This window comes from Phyllostomus hastatus, unplaced genomic scaffold (assembly GCF_019186645.2).
Source record: "Phyllostomus hastatus isolate PE091 unplaced genomic scaffold, TTU_PhHast_1.1 phas_contig_34, whole genome shotgun sequence".
In the NCBI taxonomy this organism is placed as follows: domain Eukaryota; kingdom Metazoa; phylum Chordata; class Mammalia; order Chiroptera; family Phyllostomidae; genus Phyllostomus; species Phyllostomus hastatus.
This window is the reverse complement of record NW_025333857.1, coordinates 10,593,537-10,610,336: the sequence shown is the minus strand read 5'-3', so window position 1 is coordinate 10,610,336 and position 16,800 is coordinate 10,593,537. Positions and strand designations below refer to the sequence as shown.

The following is a 16,800-nucleotide window of genomic DNA, read 5'->3' as shown; positions in this document are numbered from 1 at the left end:
TGCTTGGTAGAGTGGTGGGATGTCTTCTTCAGGACATGCACAGTGCATGCATCACGGTAGGTTCTGAGATTTTTACAAGGGTGCAGTTTTGCTGGGCCCACCTCGGACCACTACTCAGCCCACCAAAGCCAACCTGGGCAAATGTTCTAAAAGACATCCATGTGGTATTTGGGTCAACACCCTTAAAGGGCTGAGTGGAATGACTGCAAAACAAACAAACAAACAAACAACCATGAAATGGAGTTACTGAAAGGAAGAGTCCTGTGAAATAAAGAAAAGTGTCACTGGAGCCACTTGCTGTGCCATTTCCACTTGGAGAGAAGAACTTAGAATCAGTGTAGTTCATCCTGGCTCCACTTCACTCTCTGTACCTGCCGTGGCTCCCACATCTAGACCTGGAGAAGCAACTTTTACCTCCTACTGAGAGATTCACACAGAGCAAGTAAAGCCTGGGGAAGACAGTCTCCTTTTTATTACATAAAAGGCCATGTGAGGACACAGCAGGGAGGCAGCCATCTGCAAGCTGAGGAGAGAGGCTTCAGAAGAAACCAAATTGGCCCATACCTTGATGTTGGACTTTCAGCCTCTACAACTGTGAGAAAATAAATTTCTGTTGTTTAAGCCACCCAGTCAGTGGTGTTTTGCTATGTCAGCCCTAGCCGACTGATGGAGTTCATGGTTCATCGCTTAAGCAACATGTTAAACACTCTCACCTCATTCTTGTTTCATTGTTCCTATCTGGCAAAAGTCCAAACCCTCTGCCTCTTATGTAGGTCTGATCTCTAGTTAAGTGGCTGAGACCTACTAGATAAAATCAAATGATTGAGTGTACTGTGTCACCACAGTTCTATGGTCTACAGCTAAATGGCATCTCCAATACTGCATGGAATTCATATTTTCCATTCACTGCATATATTTGGTTGGTTCCTTCTATGTGCACTCAGGATAAATAAGAGAACAAAACTGACAAAGCTCCCTGCTTCTTGGAGCAGATATCACTGCTGCATGGTCAGCTCTCTTACCTCAACTAACCTGTTTCGAACATTCTCCACTTTGAGAAACTTTGGCCCCCCTACTTCAGCCTGTGTGCTCGGTACCACTTCACAGAGGAAACAGTGGCCATGAGGAAAGAACTTTTCTTCACAAAACTAAAAAACATGTATTTCCCACTCCTCCTCTCTTCCTTCCTTCCTGTTCATAGTGGGAAAAAAAGTTTCCCAGGGTGAGTCCTTTGACCTTTCCACTTGGGAAAGGTGCCTTTAGTTCCTGAAGCCTACTTTTTAGTCTTTGATGTGACTTTTGACTTAATTATCTATCTTGTTCCAGAACAGAGACTCACTGCTCTGTCATCAGCATTGGGTGCTTAGCATTTAGTTGGGACTCAAACATTGTTAGTGAAATGAATGAGAAATGAGAGGGCTAGTTGGAGAGATGGTCCACATAGCATGTCCTAGGACAGAGCCACACGAAAGGTGAGAGGAGCCTGAGGGGTGTCCACCTAATGTCGTCTACTGGAAACCACCACCGCTTTCACCTCAGGAAACTGCACTCTGTCTCCATGGCTTCTGGAAGACCAGAGATAGAGAGATTTGGCCTTACAGATGAGGTTCTGGTGGAGCTTTCATGACATTGAGGAACCTTACTGTTTCTCCTGGCAGAGGAACTCTTCTCACAGTTCTTCCATCACTGTTTGACAGGCAGCACTCAGCTTTTGGGCCTCTGAAGACTCTCCAACCAAGAGTGGCTCCAGACCCTCAGATTCCCCATGGATAGTCTCTGCCTCAGAATATTTTCAAAGGGCAGCTCACAATCTGCACTTGCTGGAGTGGGACCCACCTTCTCTACATGCTGTAGGCCCATGAAGATAATAATAGTAATAATAGTTTTGATATTTAATATAGAGAACTGAGTACTCAACTCTCAGATCTCATTGACTACCTGGGAAATATTCAAATGTACTAATAACATGATAGTGAAGGTTAGAATATACAGGTGAGCACTTTATACAAATTTAACACCTGACTTTGAGGCTCAAGTTGCCTCATGGACTTGGCAAATAACACTATGCAAAGTCCCCTAGGTCCCAGTACCCTAGAAATATCAAGACTGGTTCAGAGGACAGTGAGACCTCATGGTGGTTCCTATCCACTAAAGGTGAGGGGTTGACATCTGAAATGATCTCTGCAGAACAAATGTATTTTTTGGATATGCTCTTATACAATTACACCAAAGGCAACACTGTATGGTTTGATATTTTTGTGTAATATACAGGATGGGTCAAAAGTAGGTTTACAGTTGTTCATATGGAAAATACTACAATAATTATAAATAACAATACAAGAATAAACTGTGCTTCATGTGTTCACAACTGTAAACCTACTTTTGTCTCACCCTGCATATGTTGGAAATCTTTCCATGGCACTTCACATAGATTGACCTAATTTTGTATTTTGGCTGTGACATAGTTTAACTGACTATTTGACAATATGGCAGTTGTTTTTAAGATTTAGGGTCAGGAGGTAGACACACTGTGACTCCTTGCACAATCAAAAGGACAACAACAATGTAAAAACAAAAAACAACCAGAACTGATAGAAAATTGAACTGTATGGAAGTCTGACAACCAAAGGGTTAAAGACGACACATTCATCCACACTGGTAGGAGGGGTGGAGACAGGCAGCCAGGCGGAGAGGACTTGCAGCAAGGTGGTGGAAGGTGAACTGGGACATGCAAAGGGGTGGCTGGTGGACTCAGTGAGGTGGCAGATTGTGGAGCAGGGCATGCAAGGCTGTAGCTGGCCAGCAAGGCAGCTGGTGGCAGACTGGGTGGTCCCACGTTTGTGTGCAGATAAACCAGACAAAACTGGGGAGAGGGAGGGCCTGCACAACCCAGGGTCCCAGTGCAGGGAAATAAAGCCTCAAACTTCTGATTGAAAACACCTGTGAGGGTTAAGGCGCCAGCGGGAGCAACTCCCAGCTTCACAGGAGACTTCATTGGAGAGACCCACAAGGTATTAGAACATACACAAGGCAACCCACACAGGAATCAGCACCAGAACAACCCAGTTTGATTGTGGGTATCGGGGAAGTGGCTGAAATCTGGCAGAGAGCTGAGCAAGCGCCATTATTCCCTCTCAGACCCCTTCCCAACTTACAGGGCCACAAACCAGCCACGTGGGTTGCCGCCCCAGTAAGTTCCTAAGACTCTGCCCCTCACTAAGTAACAGGCGCATCAAGACAAAGAAGTGGCCCAAACTGAAGAACAGATCAAAGCTCCAGAAAAAATACAAGTAAGCAATGAAGAGATAGCCAACCTACCAGATGCACAGTTCAAAACACTGGTAATCAGGATGCTCACAGAATTGGTTGAATTTGGTCGCAAATTAGATGAAAAAATGAAGGCTACGCTAAGTGAAATAAAGGAAAATGTACAGGGAACCAATAGTGATGGGAAGGAAACTGGGATTCAAATCAGTGGTATGGACCAGAAGGAAGAAAGAACCATTCAATCAGAAAAGAATGAAGAAATAAGAATTCAAAAAAAAATGAGGAGAGGCTTAGGAATCTCCAGGACATCTTTAAATGTTCCAACATCCGAATTATAGGGGTACCAGAGGGGAAGAGGAACAGCAACAAGTGGAAAAGTTGTTTAAACAAATAATTAAGGAGAACTTCCCCAATCTGACAAAGAAAAATAGACTTTCAGGAACTCCAGGAAGCTCAGAGAGTCCCAAAGAAGTTGGACCCAAGGAGGAAACACCAAGGCACATCATAATTACATTAGCCAAGACTAAAATGAAGGAGAGAATCCTAGAAGCAGCAAGAGATAAGGAGACAGTTACCTACAAAGGAGTTCCCATAAGACTGTCAGCTGATTTCTTAAAAGAGACCTTTCAGGCAAGAAGGGGCTGGAAAGAAGTATTGCAAGTCATGAAAGGCAAGGACCTACATCCCAGATTGCTCTATCTAGCAAAGCTTTCATTTAGAATGGAAGGGCAGATAAAGTGCCTCTCAGATCAGGTTAAGTTAAAGGAGTTCATCATCACCCAGCCCTTATTATATGAAATGTTAAAGGAATTTGTCTAATAAAAAGAAGATAAAAAATATATACAGTAAAATGACAGCAAACTCACAATAATTAACAGCCACACCTAAAACAAAAATAAAACAAGCTAAGCAAACAACTAGAACAGGAACAGAACCACAGAAATGGAGATTACATGGAGAATTATCAACAAGGGAGTGGGAGGGGGAGAGAGAGGGAAAAGGTACAGAGAATAAGTAGCATAGATGGTAGATAGAAAATAGACAGGGGGAGGGCAAGAACAGTATGGGAAATGTAGAAGCCAAAGAACTTATATGTATGACACATGGACATGAACTAAAGGAGGAGAATGTGGGTGGAAGGTGGTGTGTAGGGTGGAGGGAAGTGAAGGGGGAGAAAATGGGACAACTGTAATAGCATAATCAATAAAATATATTTAAAAAAAGATTTAGGGTCAGGGAAGTCAGAATCTCCCAAATGGGATCTCTAGGACAGAGGGTTGTCTGCAGTGCTATGAGTAGCAAGGCCACATGGTCAAGGCTGTGCCTGGCACACAAGAGAAATCGCACAGTGCCCCTGAAGCTCCTTCTGGAGAATCCGAATCTTAGTAAGTTATCTGGTAGATCATAACTACTCTGTGAAATGTATTGTATAAATAACTTACTGTATATAAATAATTTCTTCCCTATCTTCACTTAGTTCAGATCACCTCTGGTTATAATGTTTAAGGTACAGGAAAAACAATGTTATAAAGACAAAGATCACTTGTAAAAAAAATAGTGATGGATGGAGAAGAAAATGTTCTTTGATTTTCAAACTTAATTTTCAGCCAAGGAAAATCACAACAATACATCAGAAACTCTGTCTAGTGTGGGGATTAGCTTTAGGTGAGTCAGTAACCTGCCTCAGATACAGACTGAAAGGAGGGTGCCAAGTGACGGTAATGAAGAAAAGGAACATACTAAAGCACCATTTTTGAAAAACCAAAATTAATAAAAAATCCATAATAAACAAAATTGAAAAGTTTAAAGACAAGATTTGGCCCTGCAATTATGAAAGCCTGAGTATTGTACGAGTCAGGGGGAGGGGGGAGGAGGGGAGAGTCCAAAATTAAATGTTGACAAATCACATTCAGTCTATAAATTGCTCACCAAAGAAACTAAAATGTACTTACTTACCAAATATCCTGGGCCGCTTTCACACAACAGTGCTGAAAAATGTGTGATTTGCTTTGATAATGAAGCTGTCATAATAAAAATTTTGGGTCACTTTTCAGTCTCAATACATACAGAAGTACTTGAAGAAAAAAAGAAAGAGGTAGCCCCCTAAAAATATGCCAAAAAGATGGTTACTATAGTTGTCAACCAAAAAGATATCAAAATATTGGGCTGCCATAAAATCATATTGTCAGACTGTGGAACAGGACAACTATCTCCTGAAATTTGTAAATACATTCAGGACCAAATGGGGAAAAAGAATGCAAATCAGAAATTTATATGCTACTTCTCCAAAACTCTTTCATTAAGCCAGAATTAAATTATTCAAGATGGCAATTCTCTCAATTGTAAATGAGATGAGTAAAGAAGTAATTCTGGCAATATTATAGGTAAACGTGCTTTCAGTAAAGCCCAGGAAATTATAGCAAATTTTAATTTTGGCATAAATAAAATATTTAAAGTTAAAAGAGTTATAATAGACTTACTTTTCAACATTTTTCAACTATTTTACCATTGTAGGGAAAATTAACCATTAAAATTTAATAAATACACACAGGTACACACACATACACATATATACACACATACACACATACACATATGCATTCAGACGTACACACGTACATACGTGTGTGTGTCTCTCCAGATTGTTAGGTGCGTTTCCTCTTTCGCTGAATTCGCATCCTTCTCCCGGGAAACAATCCTAAATCTGGACACACACAGCAGCACTCTCTGATTTCCAGACGTCAACCCCTGAATAAATTATGCTTTCGTATACCTGTCTAGCCAAAATATTCTCCGAGGAAGGAAAGGATCATTGCAGGGGAAGGTGCAGAAAATGAAAGGCTCTGTGCGAAGCCCCGCAGAGCTGCCCCTCGGCGTTGAGGCCAGAAAAGGAAAAGTTTACTGAGTGATCCTGCGGCCCCAGCGACGCCTCACACGGGCTGGGGCTCCAGGTGGCGCGGAGGTCGCTATTCTCTCCGTGGACGTGGCACAGGAACCCAGAGACTGGTCCCTCCTGGTTGGCTGCTCTGGTTAGTCTGTTACGGTGAGTTCGGGCGTCCCCTTCCGGCTGTTAGGTGGCCGCGCGCTCAGTTTCACTGTCCAAATAAAGCACTGAAATTCCGGATTCCTTGGTCTCTGCAAAAATGGCAATGGTGATGCTCTACTATAGCTTTCCCTGTTCCTTCCTTTGCTCCATGCCTTGGAACCAGAGCCTGGAAAACAAGGAAATTTTCATGTTTGTAAGGTATCTGAAAACGAACGCCTCTGAACCACGCTGGAATGCCAGAATCCACTTCATGTTTCCTGAGAAAATTGGAGATAAAATCTGCCATGCAATTCACCAGCAAACCTTCAAACTTTTCAGCTCAGGAGACTAATTGCTGCTTTAAATAAGATCTTCCTGGATAAAGTACCCTCTAGCCTTGACTTTAAAATCAGGAACAAATGGAGCAAAAGACAAAAACAGGAAACCTTCAGATTTGTCTTATCCAGTATTGAAGTCCAAACATTCTTCCAGGCCTCATCCCTATATGAAGGATTAGAAGCTGTCAGAGTGAAAATTGAACTATGCTCTTTCCTCATTTAAGAATTCCCGGGGTGGGGTGGGGGGCAGGGAATAAAGAAGACTGTTATGTTGGGCCCTCTCTAATCAATTATATCATTGTTTGCCAAACTGAAACACCAATTGGTAGCTCTTTCCTGGTACTTACAGAAAAGGCAAAAATAACAGTGGAGCCCTGACCTGTGTGGCTCAGTTGGTTGGGCTTTCTCCTACCAAGAGAACGGTCTCAGGCTGGATGCCAGGTCAGGGCACATGTGTGGGTTGCAGGTTCTGCCCTGTCTGGCACCTACAAGAAGCAACCCATCAGTGTTTTTCTCCCTCTCTTTCTTCTTCCCTTCCCCCTCTCTAAAAATAATAAATAAAATCTTTAAAAAATTGATTTTTTAAAAAAGTGGAGAATGACTATTCCAATAATAACCAGGAACTTGTTTTTTTTATTTTGATATTCTATATCTTGCAAATACAAACTTGAAGAAAATGTTCTTGATATCAAGTAGCAGTTTAAAAGAAACTCTTGAAAAAAATCTTTCCCTTTAACCATAAACAATTATTATTGCCTTTTGATCAATTTTTATATTTTCTCAAATCAGCTATATGTACTATGTATTGGTATTATTCCATTTTTATTATTATCATGATAATTCTCTTCATGTGCATTGCTTGAGCTCCTCTGGTAGTAGCCATTAGCCCAAATGCCAAGGAATCAGGTTTAATAACACATTTCCTCATCCCACAGGTATCTTACAGACTCCTGAGAGCTACTCTCAAGAGAAGATGTGACATACATGGCTTCTAAGGTTATGGTAGTGAGGACATAGTCATGCTTTGTTGGTAGAGAGAGCACATTAGCAAGCAATAAATGAAAGCCCGAAATAGTGTTGAAGTTATTAAATATTACAATATTACAAGTTCATACTGAAATGGAGCCCACTACACTGTACCTTAATGTGAGTGGTTGGAGATAAATACAATTAAGGTAAAAATGCAAAGGTCAGTTGCATGCCTCTTGCAGCAGAGGTGGACTTTACACTCTGAGGTTCTCCCAGTCAGCCTTAGATGGGTCACAGGGGAGACAGGGATCAGCGCCTGGTGCCCATGGATGGGCTGTGAGGAATCACCATGTACCACTAGAGGTTTTTCCAGGTCAAGAGCCAGAGTGTGAATGTGGCCACGCCTCCACACTCACTTCCTGCTGATTGAAGCACTACAAAGGTCAATCCACCCCCAAGCCCCAGTCCCCCACAAGAAACCATTGGTTACAACCCTAGAGAGAAGGGATTTCACTGGATTCTAACAGTAGACAACAGGACACCCAGTTTAAGCCACAGGTCAGAAATAGAATTGTTTTGGGGGAATAAGAACAACCACCTGGCCTGACAGGTCTGCTGTGGAATTGTTACCAAACAGCAAGGTGAGTCCTGTTGCCTGCCACCACCCTCTAGGCAAAATTCTGGAGGCAAAGTTTTGGTGGTAAAGGAAAGGAGTCTTTATTCAAAAGCTGCACAATTGTTAGAATAACAGCTTTCCACATGCATTAGTCACTTAAGCCTATCAAATGAAACTAAAATCTTTATTACCTTAGTTATCCTATCATCCCCCTATTAGTTTTTAATGATGTGATTCCATAGGTTTAGTATACAAAGTAAAACAACATAAGATACAAAAGCTACACAATTGTGGAAGAATGGCAGGCTTCTGCCTCAGAGCTCGTCACCCGTAGAACACTCAAAGAATAACCCTGCCACCCTCTGCCAGGCCAGCTCAAGACTAGTCTGTGCCCAGAGTGTTCTCCCATCCAAAATCCATCCAAAATATTATCCTTTGTGAAACACAGACATTGCAGCATCATCAACCAGGCACCCTTGAGGAAGAGAGCCTGAGAGCCAATCTCTGCCCTCTTTTTATTTTAAATCTTCTGGCCCAAAATTCTATGTGCTTCAGATACCTCCAACTTCTCAGCCAATCCCATCCTAGACTGTTTATCATTGCCTTGGGCACCCCCCACCTAGGAGCCTTCCCTACTTCTCCCCAAGGATCTGCTCAGATCTCTTATATCAGAATCTGTGGGGTCCTGAAGGAGAAAAGTCAGAGCCTATATGTGGCTGGGCTACTTCTTGAGTGGAAACATTTAGGTGCTTTGTGTTCTGGAATTCACAAGAAAACCAAGGTCCTAAATAACTTCCAAGAGTCAGAAAAAATGGTTTGAGGAAATAAATGACATATTTCCTAAAGAAACTTTGGACTTTTCTTCAATTGGTAGAAAAAAAATATTCCCTTATAACTATTTAAAAAGTATTTGCCTACCTTTCAGTAGTGCTCCAAAGCCAGTCATTTCAACTCCCTTACACCAAAGGGAGTTGGTATGTCCTACAAAGTAATAGACAGCAGCCCTTTGGCATTTGAGGTGGAACTCAGAATCCTTGGTCATTTCACTCTCTCTGCTACACTCATTTAATCTCCTGGACTCTCCTTTGTTTTAAGTGCCATGTCATTTCCATCCTTATTTCCTCTAGTGGGCTCTTACAGACAAGCCATGATCTCAACTATGTCTAAGGGGTTTTGGTACATTTGGAATACAGATATATCTCAGAGATATTATGGGTTGATTCCACACACCTCAATAAAGCAAGTATTTCAGTAAAGTGAGTTGTAATTGTTTTACTGGTGGAGGGTCTTCCCTTCATTTTGTAAAATCCACAACACCTGTTTTCACAATTGAGTGAAGCACAATAAAATGAGGTATGCCTGTAGTTCATCCCTCCAAATGCATAATTTCAGTTTTATGGATAAGTACTAATATAAATAGGTTTGTCAAGAGGACTGATTTATTGTTTGTGATGATCTTAAATAGTGCCTATGCCATAGTTAGTATGCAGTAAAGTTTAATATTATTATAATTAATATCATGGTTATTATCCAGATTAAGAGAAGAATCTTTTGGGATCATCTGTTTTCTTTCTAATTCTCAGTTTCTTAAAGTAATCTTTTCATTGCCTTTAAGGGATTTATCAACTAGGGAGTGTTCAGGCAAAGCTAGTATGCACCATTCTGCCAGAGAGGGCTAGCGTTCTGGCAACTGGCTTTCTGGTTGCCAGTCTCTTGTGAGCTGACTGATGTGATTCCTCTCTTTATCTGCAGCGCTCATCACGTGAGGGTTAAAAGGAAGTTGAATCAGGTGGGTGTTCTTGCAAAGCTGAGGACAGTCCACTGAACCAGAAGAAGAGCACAGAAGTTCTCCTTTGAGTGTCTTGCAAGAGCAGCCTCTTTCCTGCCTCTGTGTGACTCAATATTGGCCTTTATTTTTCCCCTGTGCCACAGCTCCTAGCACCCCCTTTGGTTGCATCAGATTTGACTTACATTTTGCCATTTTGTCAGCACTTCCCTTCTCTTCATTTCTTCCCTTCACTTCCCTTCTTTCATTTTCATGACATTTAGACCTATTTTGTTTTCTCTGTTTGCTCATGCACAACTGCCAAATTTTGCTTTCTAGAAATACTGAAATGAGAAAGTAGAAATCTGAAATCTTAAAAATTACGGAGAAAAATAGTGTAGCCCTTGCCTTTTTGTTTTGTTTGTATCAAAGTCATGATGAAACAGAGCATCATAGAGGAGCAGCAGGCCAAACCTTGTCTCCTAAGCCACTACCTGAAAAAAAATTACAAAATTTAAAATGAAAAAAATCACAAGCAAGTAAGGGACAAGTAAAGGAGAGAAGGCTGTTTCTCTCTGACTTTGCAGCCTAAGCCTCACGGCCCTGCTTTCTCAGAATGAAATAGAAATAGACAAAAAAAAAGAGAGAGAAAGAAGCAAAACAAACAAAAAAAATCACCAAAAAAACCCTATTACAACCATACTGACTGAGTGAATAATTAGAGGACTAATTTTATATTATAAGCCTCTATTGGGGGAGTCATCATTGAGCATAATATGTCCAATAATGTAAGAGTTGAACAACAAAAGCTGTACTGGCAAAATAAAAATGATTGGCCTACTATAATTAAAGTGATTACAATTGATAATTAATTTCATCACCTGCTTTGATAAAACAAACTTTTGCTCTCAGCATTGAAGGCTGCTTACACTTTTGATACCTGGGGACATGGGTCAGGAAATGAGAAAGACACTGCTCAGAACCAGGGCACTCAAACACTCCAGGGGGAAAGGCAAGGGTCCTGGGGGAAATTATTTTGTGAACAAAGACACAAGCCCCTCCCCAGCAGGAGAATTCCAAAGACATCAGATTGTGATCACACTGTCCTCAGGGAGCATAATTCTAATAGAGTTCAGATTGAGGACACTGTCACTTCAAAGAAAAGGGGTTTCTAGACCTAATATCTCCCTTTTGGATGAGTTAGTGCTGGGAAAATAAAATTATCTTGATATTAGAATCTCCACACCTTCCTACACCAGAAAAAAAACAGGATTCCTGCTTGAGTATTGACATAGCCTGAGGAGCACTAATGGCCACTTACAAAACATTGGAAAGAAATGGCAATGTCTACAGAAGTCCTGCCTAGTGGCCCCAGTGAAGAAGCATAACAACATGGACCTGCTTGAATGAGTTCCAGAAAGAAGAGAAACATCCCAGTGACTCATTCATTAAAACTCATCAGCCTCTGCTGTGAATGAAAGAGCCAACAAAACCCAGTTCTTGGTTCCAAAGAGCTTAATTGCCAGAGGTATTCTGGTAAATCCCTTGTAGGTGCTTGGTAATCATGAACACGGTACCAGTGTCACATGCAATTAGTAATCAGTTCAGAATTCATGTGTCATAAAGAAAAGAAGAAAGCATCAAGAATGTGTTCTTTATTCTCAAGTAAATGTGGACAGTGAAAAATATTCTAATGAAACCTTGTCATAACCATAATACCTTGGAATCTTTTTATCTTGTTGTTATGGACTGAAGTTCAGTTTGTACCAACAATTCATATGTTGAGACTCTATCCCTCAATATGATATCTTATAAGGTGGGGTCTTTTGGAGGGAACTACAATTAGATGAGGTTATGAAGGAGGAGCCCCAGTGATGGGATTAATGTCTTTATGAGAGTCACTACTGTCTTCCTCTCTCCACTCTCCACCATTAGAGGTGGAGAAGAGAAGACACAAAGAGAAGACAGCTGTCAACAACCCAGAAGAGGGTTCTCAACAAAACTTAGTCATTCTGGTATGCTGATCTTTATACTTCCAGACTCCAGAGTTATGACAAATAACTTTGTTGTTTGTAAGCCTCCTATTCTATGGTGCTTCTTTATAGTAGCCTGAACTAACACACATGGCATTATTCATTTAGCACCTATGACACACTAGTTGACATTCAAGTTCAAATCATACATGACAGAGAAGAAATTGTCATGTATAACTATTCTCAGTCCTTTTCTTTAAAAGAAGACCTGATATCTGTGCTCACAGGTAAAACACATAAATGCAGAATCAAAGAGTAGTGGAATGATGGCCCCATCTAAAAGACATAGAATATTAATAAAAGAGAGTCAGAGACAGACTTCTGCTCAAGATGGAGGCATAAATAAACATGATTTTCCTCCATGCACAACGACAGAAAAAAATTACTACTAGACTACAAAGCAAATATCAGGCAGATTCATCAGAAAATCTAGCTGTATGGAAGTTCAACAACCAACAATTAAAGAAGCCATGGTGATCCAGACAGGTAATTGTGGAGAGGGGGATAGGAGCAGAGAGGTGGAAAGGCACGGAGAGGCATGGAGACACAAAGTGGTAAAGAGAGGTGGTGGAATGGGTGGTCCCACATTCATGTGTGGTGGATAAAAACCAGAAGGGATACCTCAGGAGCAAGTGATCCCAGCCCCAGACCAGACCACCCAGCCCAGGGTTTCGGCCCTAGAAAGATAAGTTCCCATAATTTCTGGCTATAAAAACCAGTGGGGTTTGAGGCAGTGGAAGAAACTGTCAGGTTCTCAAGAGACTCCTCTTAAAAGAGCCTACAGCAGACTTAGAACTCATGCCAACCCGCCCCTTCTGGAATTCAGCACCAGGGCAACAGTTGGAAGGGCACAAGTAGCATATAGGGAGAAGGGGAGATCGTGAATTGACTGGCAACTGGGCAGATGCTATAAGACAGCCTCCTCCCAGGCACTCTCCAGAGGCTGGTCAGTGGCATTGTTCCCTCTCTGAGCCCTCCCTCACAGGAGCCACAGAAATGAAATGGGTTGCCCCACCTGGGCAGATATGTAAAGCTCTGCCCCCCAATTTTATGGGAACTGTTTCTACAATAGGCCACACTATTAAGACAGGGAGTCAAAGCAGCTCTACCTAATACACAGAAACAAACACAGGGAGGCTGCCAAAATGAGAAGACAAAGAAATATGACCCAAATGAAAGAAGAGAACAAAACTCTAGGAAAAGAACTAGATAAAATGAGATGAGCAATCTTTCAGATACAGAGATAACACTGGTTATCAGGATGCTCAGAGAAATCATTGGATATTGCAACAGCATAAAAAAGACCCAAGCAGAAATGAAGGTTGCATTAAGTGAAGTAGAGAAAATTCTACAGGGAACCAACAGTGCAAGGGATGAAGCCAAAAGTCAAATCAATGATTTGGAACATAAGGAAGAAAAAAGCATTCAATCACTACAGCAAGAAGAAAAAATAATTTAAAACAAACAAACAAACAAACAAACAAGGATAGGATACAAAGCCTCTGGGAGATCTGTAGCAACAGCCGAATCATAGGGGTAAGAGACAAAGAAGATGAAAAGCAAGAAACTTTTTTGAAAGAAAAAAGAGTCCCTAAGCTGGTGAAGGAAATACACATACAAGTCCATGAAGCACAAAGAGTCCCAAATAAGATGGATGCAAAGAGCGCAACTCCAAGACACATCATAATTAAAATGCCAAAGGTTAAAGATAAAGAGGGAATCTTAAAAGCAGCAAGAGAAATACAGAGAGTTACAAACAAAAGAGTTCCCATAAGGCTGTTAGTGGATCCCCCAAAAGATACTTTGCAGACTAGAAGGCACTGTCAAGAAGTATTCAAAGTGATGAAAAGGAAGGATCTCAAACATGAATTACTCTATTCAGTAAAGCTAATGTTTAGAATTGAAAGACAGCTAAAGTGCTTCCTAGAGAAGGTAAAGATAAAGTTCATTAACACCAAGCCATTATTACAGGAAATGTTAAAAGAAACTATATAAGAAAAAGAAGATGAAAACTATGAACATTAAAATGGCAACAAATTCACAACTATCAACAACTGAATCTAAAAAACAAACTAAGCAAACAAACAGAACAGGAACAGAATCATAGATATGGAGATTATTTGGGGGTTATCAGCTGGGAGGGGGAGTGGGGGAAAAGGTGCAGGGATTAATAAGTACAGATTGGTAGGTACAAAATCGACAGGTGATGTTAAGAACAGTATAGGAAATGGAACAGCCAAAGAACTTAGATGCATGATCCATGGAGCTGAACTAACAGAAAGGATTGCTGGAGGGAATGGGGGTTCTGGGCAGAGGTGGGCAAAGGGGGAAAATTAGGACACTGTGATAGCATAATCAATAAAATATATTTAAAAAATAAAAGAAAGTCAAAATAGATTTTCTTAATTTCTGGGTTTTCCTGCCAAATTCTTTTTGTAAAGTAATTGATTGATTGATTGATTATTAGAGAGAGAGAGGAGGGGGAAGAGACACAGAAAGACAGAGAAAAATCAATTTCTTGTCCACTTATTTCTGTATTCATTGGTTGCTTCTTGTATGTGCCTTGACCAACGGGCAAACCTGCAACCTTGGCATATCAGGATGATGCTCTAACCAAATGAATAACACAGCCAGCATCTCCTATCAATTTGTTCATGAAGAAAAAGAGAATACTTGATTCTAGGGTTTAGATTATTTTTATTTTCCTATCACCCTTCAATAGACCAGAAAAACATTATTTTTAAAAATTTAATCTGCTTGGGGAAAAGTATTCTTAAGGCAGTAGGCCACTTTTTTTGTCTGGTTTCATAGTGAACCTAAATACACACTTTATTCTAAATGTGGGTATCTAATATCTATCAAACAGGGACGGATAAGGAAAGAAATGACTTACTGGTGAAACAAGACTCATTAAAGGTTTAAAACACTTTTTATTTCACACTTCGAAACATGATCTCAAGATCTGTTTTTCAGTACAATGTATTTTTATACGTGTTTAAAATTATCCTAAATGTTTTGGCATATGAAAACAATATAGGATGTGATAGATATGAAAGAAAAAGCCCTCTCACTTTGTTATTTGACTTTCCTGAAGAGCTTATTTACCATACACGGTCTGGTAAGTAACTAACAAAATACACAAAGTCACAAGGCTGAGGGAGCCTGGCTGCCTATGTAAAGATGACAAAAATGTTGTCCAGATTGAAGACCAAATTTTGTTTCTAATACAGTGAGGAGCAAAACATACGCAATAAAAATTGGTCATGAGTATGTGCATGTGTGTGAGTATTTAACACCTACATACACTTCTGACTTTGGGACAATGATGCTTTTCATTTGACTGTTAAATATCCCTTTGGACTGACACATGTCTACTTCATTGAGAAAATTAAAATGGCAAAATTAACAGTGTAGATTGATGACACCCTTTTAGAACATGTGGAGAACTCATGAATGAAAACAAAAAAGGAAGTAAGAGTATAAAGAAATGTTTAGAAAATGAAAATTATGGTGTCTCCCTATTTAATGGCCATGCTTAGAGAGAAGGTCATAGGCTAATTAGGGTCCAAGGTTGTTCACCAGACATCCAGTTCAGCAAGGCCAGCAGCCCCTCCTGTGCCCATGGCCCTCCCGCTGTCTCTGCTCACTGTTCTGGTGGTGTTCAGCTATAGCCCCAGTGGAGCTCTGGGCTGTGTCCTACCTCAGAACCACATCCTGCTCAGCAAGGAGAACTTGGTGCTTTTGAGGCAAATGCAGAGAATCTCCACTTTGCCCTGTCTGAAGGACAAAAAAGACTTCAGATTCCCCCGCAAAATGGTAAATGGCAGCCAGGTCCAGGAGACCCAGGCCATCTCTGTCCTCCACGGGATGCTCCAGGACATCTCCGACCTCTTGCTCACAGAGCACGCCTCTGCTGCCTGGAACACCACCCTCCTGAACCAGCTGCGCATGGGACTCTATCAGCAACTGGAAGACCTGGAGCCCTGTTTGCTGCAGGAGATGGGAGAGGGAGGAACTGCTCTGTCATCCCAGGGACCTACACTGGCTGTGAGGAAGTACTTCCAGGGCCTTTTTCTCTACTTGAAAGAGAAGCAGTACAGTGACTGCGCATGGGAGGTTGTCCGAGTGGAAATCATGAGATCCTTGTCTTCCATAAGAACCTTGCAAGAAAGGTTAAGTAACATGGACTGAGACCTGTGGTCACCTTCATCCAGGTGTCATGGATGAATGTGCCTGATCTCCCCTGCACATAGGACTCAGGTCATGGGGAAAGGCTCTTCTTTCTGCTTCAGTCACAGAATGTATTGACCTTAATTCAGCACATCTTTTGTCAGAGTGTTCTGCAAGAAAATCTTACAAAATTTAGCTCCTGAGACATCACTTCTTAAGAGGTGATGGCCCTGATGTGATTTATTTATTGCTTATGTATATATTTATTACTGTTGATTCTTTTATATTATCATAGTTAAATATTTATACAACAAAACTTGCCCTTATGTTGTATTAAAATTTACAAAACATGTTTACTTTGTTATGTTATTAAATTTGCATGTTGCTTTAATAATTACATTCTTATCAAAGAAAACTTCTTGGGTTCTTTTATTCTGAAAACTGAAATCTTTACTTATTTTCCTATGTACATCTACATCAGAATAATACCTGTGTCCTAAAATACCTATCAAAAGATGGAAATCCATGGATTTGAAAAGAGTCCTGAAATATGTGGAGTACGATCAGTACTTATGTCTGAGCTGTACCTGATTCATATTCAGTCCACAGGGGGCGGT

At 40.8% G+C, this 16,800-nt stretch overlaps 1 protein-coding gene across 1 annotated transcript; it reads left to right on the top strand.

Moving 5' to 3' along the window:
• The first annotated feature begins 15,634 nt into the window (after positions 1-15,634).
• On the top strand, positions 15,635-16,204 carry LOC123820037 (interferon omega-2-like). Its single transcript, XM_045840716.1, has one exon. The coding sequence runs from the start codon at positions 15,635-15,637 to the stop codon at positions 16,202-16,204; it is 570 nt and encodes a 189-aa protein (XP_045696672.1).
• The last annotated feature ends 596 nt before the right edge of the window (positions 16,205-16,800 follow it).